Here is a 17685-nt window from a genome sequence, read left to right on the forward strand (position 1 = left end):
GGGTTCCGATTGGCTCCTAGCTGTGCCATTAGATGGCCATGTAACTTCATTGGTCAGTGAACATAAGAATGGCCATACTGGGTCAGACCAAAGGTCCATCTAGCCCAGTGTTCGCTGGTCCACTCAGAATGTATATTGCATTACTATGCCCAGTTTCAAACAGGGTAAAACATTTAGTTTTGGGGGAAGGGTGCAGTGGATGACAGAAAATATAAATCAAGCTTTGAAATTTGTGCAGTCTTTCTCTGATTTTTGATTTATCTTCAAATCATATTATTGCACTAGAAGGGGTTAATATCTGGGTGGGCATGAGGGATGATAAGTGAGAGGGACTGAAAGAGGGAAATTTGAACATTGTGCTTTGGAATCCTGTGTCAGATAGAAATATAACTACACGTGCCAGTGCATTCAATGCTATGTAATTGTGTACAGAAAGTCTTGGAGTGTTGTCAGCTCTCTGCTGGTTTTGTTCTTTTGCAGACCCTTATGACCAGACAGTCATAGCAGCAGACGAAGTGAAAGAGGAGGAGCCAGAACCATTTCAGAAGATTGGTCCAAGTATGATTTATAATACAGTTTTGGAAGTAATAAAATATAGTATAACATTTCAAACCTAGCTCTTGCTAAGTTTCCTCCTGGATGACAGTGGGAGATCAATACACTTACGTGAAGATGCTGAAACTTCAAAGTTGTTGCAGGAAGTACCTCATTTCTTATAAACGGGAAACCCAGCAGCCACGTAAACTGAGAAATGTATTTTAAACATCTACAGAAGTTCCCTTCTTTACGTGTTTGTTAAGTGTCCTGGAAATTGAGTTCATTCTTAATGCAAATCCCCTTCTTTTATGCATTTTAATAAGGTACAGTATGGCGTTCCATGGTAATGGGGTTCGCATGAAAGAGCGCATTCACCTTTCACCTTGGCAGTGCTCAAATCCAGGATTAGGTCACAGCTGAAAGGAAGCTTGGTGGCGTTTATCCCATTTGCAGGTTAGGGGTTGAAGTACATTGGCAGAGCTGACTGGAGGACAGGTGCAATTTGCACACTGCCTGCTTGTCGGATGGGCAAACCAGTGTGGGCAAAACAAAGAAATGATCAGACTTTGACCAAACTTCATGCTGAACCTTTTAAATTTGAAAATCTTGGGTTAACTTGTTTGTTGTTTTTCTGTGTTTGCGGCTCTGCCCTGGTCTGATCTCTCTGGCTCTGGCTGGAAGGGATGGTGCTAAAATACTGAGACATTTCTGTGCTATTTGCAGCACCAACAGACACAGCAAATACCGCAGGTCTTGGAAGAAAGCCCTTCTCCTGAGATTTCTAGTCCAGTTTTACAATCCCAATAAGTTCTGGAAATATGAATCAAAACTTGCACTTCTGGGTGCTTATATGAACATTCAGTGGTTTATCCATCACTAGCTCTATATAAGCATTGCCGCTACATAGGGAGAGGCAGCATGGGCCACTGGTTCCTGCCTGCAACTGGGATTCGCTCCCTTGTCTTGCATCTGATTCTTTGTTGGATTTTTGGCAGCTCACTTAACCTGTGAGTACCTTCTGTTCTGTTCAGATCTATTGGGATGGTTGTACTGAGTCCATCACTGTAGCATCTGGGATTTAATTTTCCCATCTGTAGGAGAAAAAGGTTGCAGGTTGTGGGTGCAGATCACAGTGCTTCAACTCCCTTTGTGAAAGAGGTTCTCACTGCATGCTTGAAACGCCCCCTGTCAGAATGAGGGACTATGAGTCACGCTATTTCTTTTTATCAAGCACCAAGTTCACACATAAAAAGTAAGAAAGAAAATAATTATGCGAGGTGATGCTGGGTTCCTTTCTTACGGAGTCTTTGTTTCATCTTCACAGAAACTGGCAATTATACATGTGAATTCTGTGGCAAGCAGTACAAATATTACACTCCCTACCAGGAACATGTGGCACTGCATGCACCTATTAGTGAGTATCCTGCTGGAGATTTGTTTCATTACAGGGTATGATTTACAATGGTTGGTATCATAGAATATCAGGGTTGGAAGGGACCTCAGGAGGTCGTCTAGTCCAACCCCCTGCTCAAAGCAGGATCCATCCCCAATTTTTGCCCCAGATCCCTAAATGGCCCCCTGAAGGGCTGAGCTCACAACCCTGGGTTTAGCAGGCCAATGCTCAAACCACTGAGCTATCCCTCCCCCACTTGGTAATTGACTTTAGGGGCATAGTGGAGAGAAGCCGGCCTGATGGATTCTTCCATTGCACCCGGTGTGTGTACGGCTCTTAGATAGCTGAAGGTGTGCTGACCAGAATGTAGTAAAGCAGAGATGAAACCATTTCTTAAAGTGATGCTGTTAAAGTTAGGAAGATTCATAATTTGACTGACCTTTTTACCATCTGTCTGCAAAATCAGTGCCATTTTTTGTGTCCATTTTTTTAAAGAACAAGCTCCAGTACACTGTCTTTATATACACAAGCACACTCCTGTACAAATTACCGCCTGCTCTCCCAAGCAACCATACAGTAACAAACCAGTGTCCACAGCCAAGCTCTCCTAAGCTGCACTAAATAACAAATGAGTATGCATGATGCGGGGAAACAGTTTTTCTTACAAGCTTCCAAGAAACTGTTACAGACAGTGAGTTCAAAATGGTTTTTGAAATTATGAAAATTACTTGGGCAGTTTGCTGCTAAATCACAGGGCCGATAAAATGTTTGTGCCAGGGAGCTGCTGCAGCTCCACGTGGAAGCCTGCTACAGACACTGAAATCTGGACTCTGAGGGGCAGAGCTATTGGATGAAGGAGAGGTCATAAATAGCAGTTATATGTAGCTCATATGTAAACTTCTAGTGAGATAGTCCAGGGAAATTCTAATTACATTCGTTCTGGCAGAGTTTGGGGGCTGGTTCGGACACTTCCACTTTCATCCGTGTATTCCTTTCCCGGTTTTTGCCCTGCACCGTATTTTTATTTTAATTGCTAGAAGCCTATGTGGGTGCTGTTTTGCTCTCATCTCTGTCCATAATGACTATCAGTGAAGGATGGATGTGCATGGCTCTGGAATTAGCTTTTGATTAACTGCTCACCTGTAGCCAGCAGGGGGAGCTGATACCCTGTTTCTTCAATAGCTTACCAAAATTGCAGTTGCTGTAATTAGATTTTGAATGATTAATTATTATTATTATTATTATTATTTTATTAATGGAGTGGATGTAATTTTTATCCACAATAAACTGGGGACACTGGCTACCAGTCTTCTGTACTTTTAAGGAAGGTCAAAAGTAGTTGGCTCTAAACTTGGCAGTTTCCTTATAAATTTTCTGGAGTATTGAGATCATTTCGAGGACAGTGGTGCAAGGTATGGAAGCACAAGTCATCTCTTTCACCCGCTTTCACAGAATTAATGTTCTAAGGCCCCATCTACACTAGGAAACTGGCCCACTGTTCACAGATGTCCTCGGTAATTGATCTCCCTACACCCCTCAGCTGGAGTAGGAAATGGTCTTAACTACAGGTGAAGATGGCATCAGAGGAGACCCATCACTGGTGATTGTCAGCACTAGGTCAGTCTTACAGCATAGATAAATCCTCGATTAACCAAGGCTCTGGGATCCCTAGTCAGATGCTCTACACAGTAACCAAGGAAGCTCAGTACTTGTTCAAATAAGGAACATTGTGCTGTGGATTTAGCATGGAATCTATGTTCACCTAGAATAGACTTTCACCTTCCCAGGATGTGCCAGTATAAAGGTGATCTCTACATTCTTCCTGGTAATAACATAAAACAGCTGCTGGTTATAGCCCAGACAACCCACGGGGTGGAGAAAGACAAGTTTATACTTCTCATGGAGGTATCTATATGAAAAGTATGAAAAAACCCCTGGGTTCTGATGGCAGCTGCTGGATGACCCACCAGAAATCTTCCCCTTCCTGTCTATGCAGAACATTTTGGATTTTCAGTCCAGCATATGATAGAAATTCACAAGACAAGTAAGAAGGCTGCAGTTGGGTCAATAGAATCTTAGGACATTCTGTGGGGGAGAATTTGTGGGGAGAGAGAAGGTGGAGTTTAACCCATTTCACTGAGAGCCAGGAGAGCTGCTGAGTTAAAACCTAGGCTGCAGGGAGGCTGAGGGCTCAGGTGCTCTCATAATTAGGGCTATAGTTGTATCATGGGAGAGGCCAGGGATCCATAGTGATCTCTGATGTTTGGAGGAAGAGGCACCGCGTTTCCAAAGTTGGTGTGAGAAGCACCCTTGGCAGCGTGGCTTCTGCTGCTGCCTTGGTCCAGGCGAAGGCAGGGAAGCAGTGCAGGCAGAGAGGTAACTTCCCCTGCTCCTCACCTCTTGTTGGGTGGGAGAATGGCTGTGTAAATGGTTTCAAACTATTTCGTGTAAATGGTTTTAATTAGTTTTAAAATACACTTTAAAATAATGTCACCTGCAACTTTAAGAGGTTTTTTTTTAACTATGCATTCTTGATTTTCCTCATCCTGTTTTTCCATGCCCAGATTTGTCAGATAATTTACTGTGACAAACCACTGGCCCGAGTGATTATTCAGAGAGATGGGTTGGTTACTAAAACAGGCCAGCTGGTGGGGTTCTCCCTTGCCTTGCATGGCTTCATAAGCTCCTCACTCTCCAAAGTCCCGTGAGGTAACCTTGAACACTTCAGTTTTGGTGCAGTGAGAGACACTTATCAATCCACTGGCAACCTGGAGAGTTTAAGGCGAGTTTGTCTTTATCCTGGCCTGTGGCATTGGGGTCTGCAAATAGTGAGTCATCTCACCAATCCTGCAAGACTAGCCAGAGTGGGGCTAGGCAAGGAAAGCTCCAGCCATAACTCTCAGATTTTCTGTGTCTCTTTGCTTGAGTTCAGCTTCCCTGCTGAAGTTTATCTCTTTTTCTTCTCTGATGCTATTTGAAAATGAGACCAAAAGGAGGATGAGATGAGGGCTTCCATCCTGAGGGGTCTGCAGCAGCTTTCAGTGTGATTGTGGGTCCATACAACCCGTGAGCTATCATTGATTTCTGTGCAGATTGGAGACGCGTTCCCGAGCAGGAGGGAGCAGTTGCAGTGAGTGGGGATGATCGCCAGGAGTTCTTAATGCCAAGTGCCTTAGTAAGATACATGGCTTGGGGAGGAGGGCATGATTTCATCCTATTAGAGTTTAGGGGGAGGTCACTTTTTAAAAATACATGTTCCTGTGTCACCGAAAGGTCCATCTATGCTATATAAAAACCTGTGTTGGAGGGACCCATGTACAGTTCAGTTCAGACCAGGGAACATGGCTCTCTCCAGGATTGTAAGTGGGTTTTTAAACATTTCCCTAGTCACTGCTGCATGGCTGTTCATGGCTGAGGAAGATTTAGGGACACGTTGAAAACATGCATAAGGTCCCACCTACGGTACAAGATGGACCTGTGTTTTATCCATGGTAGGGGATGGCTATGTTGTGATTGGGTCCCTTAACACTATGGTTTACAGTGTAGATGGAGCCAGCACAGCTGGGATTCTGATCAAACGAAAAAGCCTCCAATTTCTTAGCTTACTAAATGCAGGCTGTGGAATCTCGCGAGGGAGGAACCAGAGCACTACAGATGTGGTAGCAAACTTCATAGTTACTGGTGCAGAGTGGTAGGGTCTAATAAAACCTGCATGATCATCGGCATCCATCACTCCCATGATGAAAGCCAGACATGAAAGTATCAGGGATACCACTGACTGTTTGTTTAAGGCCGTGGCCATTGTGCCCTTCAAAAGGGAGGCATTAACAATCCCTGTCAATAGTGGGCCTAGTTCCTGCCCACAGGCTCATACCAGCTAAGAGGGCAAGGGTCTAGTTCTCATGAGATTGTATACACCTCTGTTTGTGCTTCTTCCATCTCAGTGAGCAGTACTGGGTGAGACCCCATCACCTGGTCTTTCACTGCCCTGGCACCAGACATGATGTTCCAGAGGAGACTAGGGGCTTTTTCCTGGTAGATAGAAAACTTGATAGCTATAAGCTCAGATTTTTTTAAGTGGATGGTCACTTTCCCAGCGGCAGTGACGTCAGCTTGGTGTATCAAGTTCCAGGCCCTTGGAAGCGATTGCCTTCTACCACATTCTTCAAAGTTAAGATAGTTTTGCAGAGGCATCCCAGATTCCGTCCGGAGGTGATGGTGAGGTTCCAGCTCAATCAGTCAATCACCTCTCCAGCCTTTCTTCAGAAACTTCATGTGGAAATGTGTGTAGTCTTATCTGGAGTGGACTAAAGTAGTTAGAAAGCCACCCCCCACCCCCCGCATCTTTTTATTTCATTTGACACTAAATAGGTTCAGCAGACTGTTAAAATGGCCACCTGGCTGTGTCTTTTACTGCCACCATCTGGCAGGTGTAGAACTTGAAGTTCATGTCAAGGTCCCTCTGTACAAGGTAACTCTGCTATAGTGGAACATAGGAATTGCCAGACTGGATCCAGCACATGGTCTGTCTAGCCCAATCTCCTGGCTCTGACTGTGGCCAGCACCAGATGCGTAAGAGGAAGGTGCAAGAAATCCCACAGTGGGCAATTATGGGATAACCTGCCCCCCACATTAGGTTTGACCCTGGTCTCTAATATTTAGAGATTATCTTAGGCCTTCCAGCACTCAATTTGTTAGCATTGACTATTATAACTCAATTGTCTTGTTATCCATATAAATGTCCAATCTGTCTTTGAATCTTGGCCTCCATGACATCTTGTGGCAGTGAGTTCCATGGATTCCAGTTCTGTGACTGTTCAGGAGATGTGCAAAGGATCCACAGAATCCTATCTGCATATATTCATCGGGAATTATTGCTTAGATTTGGACTTCAGAGAGAATTTGCAATTTGGTGTCTCTAAGACTAAAATGATCCTTTTGTCGCAAATTTGAAGCACCCTTCAGGGCACTGGAAATACTGCCCTGTGACCCTGACAGGCTGTGACCTGTCCTGTAGGGTTCTGGCTGCCCTGGTCCTCATTGGCTGAATCTGAAGCACCACCTCTGAGCAGCTTGTGGGGAAGGGGAGTAAAGTAAGCCCAACCCTCACTCTGAGACATCATATCCATTTACACTGGCCAGCGTCAATAGAGGGAAGGAAAATCTGCTTTGGAGTTGTCAGATTGCCCAAGCGTCACCATTCAGGTTTCACAAAGAGGGCAGTCCCTGGACTGCAGGGGGGCCTGGGATGGCCCTGCATGTTCCTGACACTGAACGTTTGGCAGGTTTCCATTGCTTTCCCTTGGTAGAGATTGGGAACAAAGCAATGGTTGACAGGAACAGCCCCTGGGGATGCTCATAGACCCTAAACCCAGAAGGGACCATCATGATCATCTAGTCTGACCTCCTGCACATCGCAGGCCGCAGACCCTCACCCACCCCTTCTTGGTGAGACATAGGCAGGAAACCATCCCTACTGCCACTTCCAGAGCAGCTGCAGGCAGGATTATCCCTGGGGATTGAAATGAAGCCTGGAAAGCAACATCGAGTCCCCACCTACTCAGCTGGCCATAGCCCAAGCAGAGCAGAATTGTCGGTGCCTAAGCTGCAGTAGAGCCACCAGTGAACTCCTCCGCAGAAGCCAGTTCACCTTCAAGAGAAATGCCCCCCTGGATTTGTGCAAACCAAGACCATGGGTTTGAGGTATTCATGCACAGGGTGCTTTGTGTGAGGTGCGTCCTTGTTTATAACTTTCAGATGCTGGCAAAGAGTAAATTAGTGAAGGGAGAGGGCAGCTCCATATGGGGTCTGTAGCATCCACCAGCTCAGGTCTGTGCAAATGAGCCTATATCCCAGGTCCAGATGGAGTCACTGGTTTGGGGGGAGTTTCTCCTCACTCTGCTTTTCTAATGTTAGCTCGCAGATGAGGAGTCCCTTACCTTGGAGAATTGTTTTGGCTTTAAGCTGTTGAGATGTAGAAAGCAGCTTGTAATAGGGTGATTTGTCCAGTCTGCAGAGCCTAGTGCTAGGCTGGCCCTGATTATGGGATACGCTCTGCTGAAGGAAATCAGGCAGTTCCCTCTAAAGAGCAGAAGGTGGCTGCAGTAAAAGGGGGAAGCTTAGGGAGTTTCAGCTGTGCTCTGGGAGTCCTGCAGGGCCATGTCACCACAGAGTTTGGATGGTAAAGCCCAATGAGCAGGGGACAGGAAACCCTGACTGCATTTGGGACTGGACATCAGAGCCACAGTTAGGGAGAGGCTGAGAAATCAGAAGGGGAGAGAAGAAGAGTCTTGGGAGTAGAAGAAAATGCCCAAGCTCAGTATGGACTTTTCTTTTGTGTTGTTGGAATGGACTTTGGTTTGGGACTCTACGATGTTGTAAACTGGCTCTGGTATTAAATTAGTCCAAGGCAGGGGTATTGCTAACCAGAGAAAGCCTTTGGAAGTTCTTAAAGAGCCCTGAGGTGAGGAAAGCAGGGAGCCTGTAGAGACACCCCAGCCGGGAGGCTGTGCTCCCTAAGCAGTAATCCTGTTACATAGTTGTTGGCATCAGCCCTACAGTCTTGAGGCAATGCACATACTCTTGGCAAATGGAAAGTAATAACGAGCTCTGGTTGAGGGGCAGGAAGAGAACCTTCTTATTTAATGACCCTCTCTGGCTGATGCTTGGCACAGTGGTGTTTGGCTCCAGGAGCCACGTCCAAACCTCAACTGAAAAGAGTTGCTGAGAAATTGGGGCGAATACTGGGTTGCCCCATCCTTCAATATTTTAAAAAAACTTTTGGGTCTGGACAGGGACTCCTGTGCCAAAGGATTGCCACAGGCTTTTGGCATTAAGAATTACTGGTGATTCTCCCCACTCACTGCAGACACCAAAGTGGTTCCCCGTACATCAGGTAACGTACAGGGGAACCACTTGGACAGGGACTCCTGTGCCAAAGGATTGCCACAGGCTTTTGGCATTAAGAATTACTGGTGATTCTCCCCACTCACTGCAGACACCAAAGTGGTTCCCCGTACGTCAGGTAACACTCTGAGAAGATAGCCCCAGTAATGCACAGAACTCTGCTACATCTCATGAGCTCCTTTGACATGAGACGGCATCCAAAGGACCCCTCCTGACTCATAGAATGGAAAATCTGACTCATGGCTCACCTCCCTCCCCACTCCCGTACCTTTAATAAAAAAAAAAAAAAAAGTCAGCCGATTGGAGGGAAAAATGAGACGGACACAGATCTCCAAAATCTTGGAGACATTTAAGGCTCAGGGAGCAAGAATGTAAATTCCTCCAGATTTTGTGATCAAAGAAGCAAATTAGAAGCCAGCTTTACTCAGAAACTGTTTAACTCAGAGGTGAAGCATAAATGTGCAGCTACACCCCATCCCTGTTCACAGCGTGTCCCTGTTCAAACAAATAGAACCTCTGGATGTCCTGGGTGTGTCTGGCAGTGCGGGAGGAGAAGTAGTGGGATTCCTGGCCGTTTTGGATTGGTCGAGCAGCAGCTAAAGGTATACAGTAAAACCAATAAGCTTGAAGAATCTGTCCCTTTGGGTGAGTGGGGAAATCCATTTATGTTGTATGGGATTCAGTGGATCCACAATTGCTGCAGGTCCCCTTATAAGGGAATCATGAGCATGACTATTGGAAAGCTATCCTCCCAGATGGCACAGATTCTGGGAGCTGACTGACTATCCTGGCACTAGTTCTGAGTCTTCATATCCAGAGTTCTCTCGATCTCCACTCTTCGTGGCAGTGAAGACACAGGCGAGCCAATCCGGCAAAAAAACACCGGCTTCCATAATCCGATGTTCCACCCTCCTGCACCGCTCCCCGTCCGGTATCCCACCGGCATCCCAATCCCAGATGTTCCGCGCTCCAAATTCTGGATCCCCAGGAAGCAAGGCCACGACAGGTACCAATTGCCTTTACACCATCAACTTTCTTAACTGCTTAGTGCCCACTCCTGCCCTGGGTTGCTTTTTGCCCTTCACTGGACTCAAAATCCATTGCCATCAAGGCTGTCCCAGAGAAGCAATCACAGGAAGGAGCTAAGATGATGGCACTATACAAATGATTATTAAAATCAGCAATCGCCCAGCTCCTCCCATCCCCAATTGTGACAGATTTATCATTTAAATTGAACCTTATTAAAAAGGATCAAATTAACGACAAAGCACTGAAAAGACCCTGGTTCAAATCCTGGTGTCACAAACTGAGGAGGGCTTCCTGAGTGAGGTTTGCTTAGTGGGTCGTCAGGTTTTTTTAGCCTCAAGATTTTGCTTTCCGGGCTTGCCATTAGTTGAGTGGGAAGCCATAGACACGTTCTAACCGTACTTCATTCACCACGGGAACCAAGGAGTGATGAGATGGGCTCCAGCAGCAAGATTAGCAGTGCAGTTACGTTGCAGACACGTAAGAAGAATCCAGTTTGAATATATGTCCCCTTCTTTCCTGCCCCACTGTTCTAAATAAGATGGGAAAGAAGAAACATCGTGATTAGAATTTTCAAAAAAGGTCTGAGATGTAGGGTTCACATTTCCATATGATAGTGAAGCAGTCTCTTAAATCTCTGGAATTGGAAGGTGTCTGGATAACTGGCCATCTGCATCATAGTAGTGGAGTATGGTTAGTTAAGCAGCCTCTTATATCTGGGTCAGGCAGATGTCTGTTTAAATCATCCCTGAAATGTCTGGCATGGGCAGATGCCTAGGATGTGCTGTGTTGAGAGCGACCTTTGCTTTCCAGCATTTTAAACAAGAACAATGCTTAGGTTATTTTTGTTAGGTGACACACACGTCTGCTCCTAACTCAAAATTGCAAGGAGTGACCTGTCTTCTGACAACAACAGTTGCTTATGGGTCCTGACATTCCTTACTGTTACTGCAGTCCCTATTACTTTCATTGATTTTGTTACTAACTGAGGTCTGTCCGTTTCATCTAGTTTAGGAGTCTGAGTGGAGGAGACTTTTTGTTCTCTATCTAAACTTGTGACAACTTTGTCCAGTCACAAAAGCAAAAGGAGCCTAATTAGGGGCCGTAATGGTCAGAGGCCAGACTCATCAGGGCAAAAACTGGGAGATATTTTTTGGAAAGGGATTTTTCCCTTTTCTCTTCAAAAAACGTGTCAATGAACTGGGTAAACAGGACAAGCCTTTCTCTCCCTTTTTGTTGGGAGACATTACATGAAGCCTGAGCCTTGCAAATTGAGCCTGGAGAAAATAATTTAAAACCCAGGGTTTACCTTGTCCATTTGGTTGCTTCAGTGAAATGATGTATGGTGTATTTCCAGCCAGTGTCTTGTCCTAAGAGAATTTTAGTGGCCCCTAGCACAAGTACATTGGCCGAAAACTCAGTCCAGGCAGACTATCTCCTGAAGCAACACCTTTCTAATGCCCCAGTTAGTCAAAGACCTTCCCAAATGGGTCAAGGTGGGACCCAGAGGTTGGTGGAAACCCTCTATGATCCTTGCAGAGCCTCCAGAAGGGTGGGGTTTTCCACAGACACCAACCCATGTGACCTGTGTAGTTTCCTGATGTTGTCTCCGGGTTTAAGATTTGGTTGACTTTTTGCTTTGGATACAAAGGTTTCACTATGAAGAAGCAGATCTCACTTGTGGGGAAAACTGCCCTTTGCTAAAGTGGGAAAAACCCAAAGAGTCCAAGGAGAAATATTGGACCAGCTTGTTTCTCTTCTCAGTCTGGCAAAACAAAAAAAAGATTGAGAGAAAGAGAGAGAAAAAAATCCCAAACCACTGGAACTATATTTTTTTCATACATCTCCAGAGGCCTCCAGCTCATTTTCACTTGTGACATAAGCCAGGATTTGAACTTGGGTCTCTACAGGTAAAGGTTACCCCACTGTATTATACAGTCTCTTCGTCCCACTGTGCCACCTGACAAATCCCTGGCATTCCTACAACTTATCTATTGATTATTGGAGTTTAACAACTAGTCCTAGTAATAATTACTTAACTACTGAATTAGTTAGAAAACAACATTGTCCTGCTCTCCTTTATTTTAAAAATTTGGGAGCAGAGCGGATTGAGAGCATCAGGGGCTTAACACCAATTCAACATTGTAACAGCATAGCCAGTCAATAGCCGCGTGGCCCCAGTGGGAAGTGACTGGCCCATATTCATGGACCAGCAGCCACATGCAATCCAGGTGTGGCTGGAATCAAAGAGAAGGTCCTTTGCCACAGCCACAGTTCAGCAAAAGAAAGTGATGAGGCTTCTGCTAGCTAGAGTCTGTTTATGAAAATCTCAGGGGTTAATTCTGATGCCTCAACTTTCCAAGGATCTAGTATCAGTATTAAAGGGAATTTCTGACCCTGTCACCCCTGAATTTCAGGTCTCTTTCCTCACTTCACCCCACAAATGCTTTTCCCACAAAATCCATTCCATCCCCTGAAGAAAATACAGCAGAGCCTCATTAGTTCACACTGAAAACAGACCCGTTGAGAGCTGCAAATTCTCTGCGTTAGGACATAAACAAACGCAATAAAAAGCAAGAATAATGCATTCAGGCAGTGACTGTGCTCATTGATTTGGCAAGTGTAGTTTAGTTTTAAACACTTATGATTGATCCTTAATATCTAGGGCAGTGTATTTACTGCTACACTATTATAAAAGCAAAGACGTATGCATGAGATGAGACCTCACTGTTAAATCTGTGCTCGGAGACTGCAAGTTATGGGATGTGTGAATTAGCAAGGTTCTGCTGTACGTTAAGGCTCCAGGACACTGCAAGTAGTGCAGGGTTCATGGCTGTTGCTGCAGGATATTGTCACATGCTTTTAGAGCTAGTTCTCTCCTATTATATGTGTTGAGTTCCTTTGGGGATTGCCACTAGAACTTTTGCTTACATGTCCAGAGTAGATGAATGGCTAGGAATGCCACTGCCAGCTGGCAGGGCATTGCAGGGAATCAGAGCCTGGGTCCATGGGGGGTGGTATCACCGTGGAATGAATGTGCTCACTTTATGGGTACAGAGGGAAGGAACACCTTCCATTGTTTCTAGTTACCCCCTAAGGTGGTCTCATGAATCATTATTGGTGGGCTTCCAAATAATCCTTTAGCCCTCCACTGGGGAGATTGCTGTGCAGATTGTTTGGGGAGAATCTTAAGAAGGGAATGCCAGTTATTCATTACAATGCAAAAAGAGAGCAGTCATAGTGGCTTAATGGTGGATTCTCTATACTGCCATGGTGAGGGCCTCCATTCATCCCCAGGCCTGGTCACCTGTACCATAGGCTGTGAGAGCTGCTTATTCCCTTAGGAGGGGAAAGATAAAAGCGAATGCCTCACATCACTCTACTACAATCCTTTTTTTGCCAGTCAGGAATGGTGTTCACAGGCTCCCCAGGAGTTCCATCCAGGCCTCCTCTGCCAGAAGGCAATGTGAAAAATATCTGTGTGTTACCCCTTCAGTGAATCTGGCCCTTTGCCTCAGAGATGGAGGATTAGACCTTTCTGCTCTGTTCAAGGTCTGAGATTACATGGCACAGGAGCATGACATCTGCCCCCCTTCTGAACAATCCTGGATCCAGTACTGATCACTCACCATCACCCTTTGTTCTCCACCCAGCAGAAAGCGCATTCAGTAGGAGAGTGGAAGGCAAAGTGCAAAACAACTTTGAAGAAACAAACAGCAGCTCCCAAAACTCTAGTGGTAAGTGTGCTCACTCCCTCCTGCTGGTATTTACGATCTCCAGGGCAGGGCAGAAGTTGAATTAACTTGTGATCAAAGTAATTATCTATTTACCAGGCTCAGTCTGTAAAGTATTCAATTACTCAGTTTCAGAGAAACAGCCGTGTTAGTCTGTATTCGCAAAAAGAAAAGGAGGACTTGTGGCACCTTAGAGACTAACCAATTTATTAGAGCATAAGCTTTCATGAGCTACAGCTCACTTCATCAGATGCATACTGTGGAAAATACAGAAGATGTTTTTATACACACAAACCATGAAAACTCAGTGTTTTCCTCAGCATCACCCCAAGGTTTGTGCCATCCTACGGCCTGTTTGAATTGTGATAAGTGGGTCTATGACTCAAATGCCTTTAAAATTGGAGACAAAGATCCAGACACAGGGGATCTGAATAATGTTGCTGTGGGGAGCCTGAGGTAAAGTAGGCCTAGTTGTTTGTGGGTATATAAGTCAAGTCTCGGTGAAGCCAAGCCATTTTTCACAGAGCAGCTCTATTTGGAGGTTTCAGAGGATTATAAATATAATGGCACTGTGCACATTACACATCACAGTGATACTGAATGTGTTAACTTTGTTGTACCTTGAGGCTGTCTCAGAGCTCATTATAAGTAGTCCCACTGGCTCAGATATATCACATCAACTGACGAATGGGGGAGCATGTCGCTATCCCACCTTCCTCTGACCAAATTATATACATACTTGGGAGGACTCAATTGTATCCTCTTCCTGGGACTTCCTTCTGTTAGTAACTTAAAACAGCAGCAACAAAGCATAACCCTCAGCCTAGACAATCACCCCTAGTTTGACTGTTTGTAGAGCTTTTCCTGCAGGAACTTCTTTATCTCCTACCCTGTTTCCCTCAGAATGGTATTCCACTCCTCTTATTTTCTGAGATTGGAGCTAAAGGTACATACCTGGAGAGACTCATCATAAATATCTCAGCATCTCTATGTAAGGTTCAATAACCTGACAGCGTGATAGCCAAACAGAAGAGCCCTACATGTTGTGCCAGATCTGAGAATCTGCCATGCTGTTTCATAATAATAGAAACATCCTTCGCAGTTACACTAACTAGAATTGAACAGCTAAAGGACAGAAACCCTCCTGCTTCGGGGATAAGCCAACTACTACCTGCCAGGAGTAAGGAGAAACTTCCTCTTTGGGCATGTTGCAAAATTATCCATCACAGGGGTTTAACTTCCCCTGAAGCAGCTGGTACAGCTCTCTGGACCAGAGTATGAAAAGGGAATGGAATGATGTGGGAAATCCCACGCACTCCTATGCAAAGGGCTGTAGTGAACTGAAGAGAGAGCTAGTTGTTACTGACATACTGGGTATAATACTACGTGAACCTGAACAAACTGAGGTATTCACCACAATGACCACTTTATTCTGGGACAGACAAACAAAGGAGTCTGAACTTGTCTCTGTGTGTCAGGCCCTTGTGCTCTCTAGTCCTCCTCCAACAGCTGGGCAGCAGCTCCCGTGGGTGCTAAGAGAGTGGCAGAGTCCTGGCCCCTCTTCACATCTCCTTGACCAGCAAAGCCGGGTAGCTAGAAATGACAGTAAAGTCCTTCTGTTCATATAAAGTGCTGGAATCATTGGCATGACATGCAGCAGTTCTCTGATGTGGCCCCTTCCTACCTGACAGATCTACTCCCTGAGTCAGATCTCCTGCCTTTAGCACAAACATATGTAGCTGGGGCTTCAAACAGGTTTACTCCAGTTAGGTGCGCACCTTTGAAAGCCAATAGGATTTCGGTGCCTAGCTCCTCTAGGCACCCCCAACCAGTGTGTATTACTTTGTTATTCTTGTGAGCCCTGCAGAGCCAGCTCAGCTATGGGAGCAGGAGCTGAATTATCTTCCTTCCTGTGCATCATCAACAGAACTGTTTTCAAAGGTCAGTTAAAGACCAATGAGTTATACCTGCACAAACTCACTGACAGGTGTGCACAGGGAGCTTAATCTGTAGACAGTTGTCACTGAGAGCATGTGGGCTGCAGAAACTTTTAATGTTGGTGAATACACAAGAAAAGGGCTCTCAGATTGGGTGGGAGGGCTGCAGTGCTGGCAGTTAGAAAAAAAAATTATTTGTAAAATGAGCATATTTGATGTGCAGCATTAGATCAGCTTGCAGCCCTCTCATGCCTGCTTTATAGCACAGTTCTCAACTTTCACACGGTAAATTAGCACCCCAACTTTCACAATAAGACAAAAATCAAGCTAATCCCATTTCAAAACAAGGCCAAAACAAGCCAATCCCAAAGAACCCCAACACTCTATGTGACTAGATCCCCCCGGCGTGCTGTCTGGGACTGTGGTGGGCCCGCTGTGCACCCCGACTCTCCCTTTCCTTGCCCCTGCTTGTTGGGAGCCAATCAAAAAAAAGAAGCAACTAGCTACAAGCCAAACAAGCCACAAGCCAAAAACAAGCCAACAAGAAACTCACAAGCCAATTGATCCAAAAACAAGCCCAATTTCTGTGTTTTTTTCATGGGTTTGGCATGTCTGTTTTATAGTCACTTTTCAGGTAGAACTCTGAACACCTTGTGGCCAGCTGTAGGAGAGTCGTGTTGTAAAGCTCCCAGGATACAAACCTGTTCTTTTGGTTTAGAATCATCAAAGATTAGGGTTGGAAGAGACCTCAGGAGGTCATCTAGTCCAACCCCCTGCTCAAAACAGGACCAACACCAACTAAATCATCCCAGCCAGGGCTTTGTCAAGCCGGGCCTTAAAACCTCTAAGGGTGGAGATTCCACCACCTCCCTAGGTAACTGATTCCAGTGCTTCACCATCCTCCTAGTGAAATAGTTTTTCCTAATATCCAATCTAGACCTCCCCCACTGCAACTTGAGACCATTGCTCCTTGTCCTGTCATCTGCCACCACTGAGAACAAACTAGCCCCATCCTCTTTGGAACCACCCTTCAGGTAGTTGAAGGCTGCTATCAAATCCCCCTTCACTCTTCTCTTCTGGAGACTAAGTAACCCCAGTTCCCTCAGCCTCTCCTCATAAGTCATGTGCCCCAGCCCCCTAATCATTTTCGTTGCCCTTCGCTGGACTCTCTCCAATTTGTCCACATCCTTTCTGTAGTGGGGGGCCAAAACTGGGCACAATTCTCCAGGTGTGGCCTCACCAGTGCCGAATAGAGGGGAATATTCACTTCCCTCGATCTGCTGTCAGTGCTCCTTCTAATACAGCCCAATATGCCGTTCGCCTTATTGGCAACAAGGGCACACTGTTGACCCATATCCAACTTCTTGTCCACTGTAATCCCCAGGTCCTTTTCTGCAGAACTACCACTTAATCAGTCGGTCCCCAGCCTGAAGCGGTGCGTGGGATTCTTCCATCCTAAGTGTAGGACTCTGCACTTGTCCTTGTTGAACCTCATCAGATTTCTTTTAGCCCAATCCTCCAACTTGTCTAGGTGACTCTGGACCCTATCCCCACCCTCCAGCATATCAACCTCTCCCCTCAGGTTAGTGTCATCTGCAAACTTGCTGAGGGTGCAGTCCATCCCATCATCCAGATCATTAATGAAAATGTTGAACAAAACTGACCCCTGGGGCACTCCGCTTGATACCGGCTGCCAACTAGACATGGAGCCATTGATCACTACCTGTTGTGCCTGACAATCTAGCCAGGTTTCTGTCCACCTTATAGTCCATTCATCCAATCCATACTTTTTTAACTTGCTGGCAAGAATACTGTGGGAGACCGTATCAAAAGCTTGGCTAAAGTCAAGGTATATCATGTCCACCACTTTCCCCATATCCACAGAGCCAGTTCTTTCATCATAGAAGGCAGTCAGGTTGGTCAGGCATGACTTGCCCTGGTGAATCCATGTTGACTGTTCCTGATCACCTTCCTCTCCTCCAAGTGGTTCAAAATGGATTCCTTGAGGAGCGGCTCCGTGATTTTTCCGGGGACTGAAGTGAGGCTTTTTAAAAGATGGGTGCTATATTTACCTTTTTGCAATCGCCCGGGACCTCCCCCAGTTACCACGAGTTTTCAAAGATAATGGCCATTAGTTGATATCAAGAGGGAA

At 45.6% G+C, this 17685-nt stretch overlaps 1 protein-coding gene across 15 annotated transcripts in view; it reads left to right on the forward strand.

The window, feature by feature from the left end:
* Positions 1-17685, forward strand: part of ZNF618 (zinc finger protein 618) — a 325181-nt gene that overhangs the window by 282865 nt on the left and 24631 nt on the right. For 6 of the 15 annotated variants that reach the window (XM_084650025.1, XM_084650034.1, XM_084650033.1 and 3 more), the window contains 4 exons: positions 481-558; positions 1862-1951; positions 9654-9842; positions 13516-13599. In XM_084650025.1, coding sequence (XP_084506151.1) covers positions 481-558; positions 1862-1951; positions 9654-9842; positions 13516-13599 — 441 coding nt within the window. The remainder of the gene's footprint in view (positions 1-480; positions 559-1861; positions 1952-9653; positions 9843-13515; positions 13600-17685) is intronic. The other 9 variants (XM_084650032.1, XM_084650035.1, XM_084650030.1 and 6 more) reach the window with 3 other exon arrangements.

This window comes from Lepidochelys olivacea (assembly GCF_965140295.1).
Source record: "Lepidochelys olivacea isolate rLepOli2 genome assembly, chromosome: 16".
NCBI lineage: Eukaryota > Metazoa > Chordata > Testudines > Cheloniidae > Lepidochelys > Lepidochelys olivacea.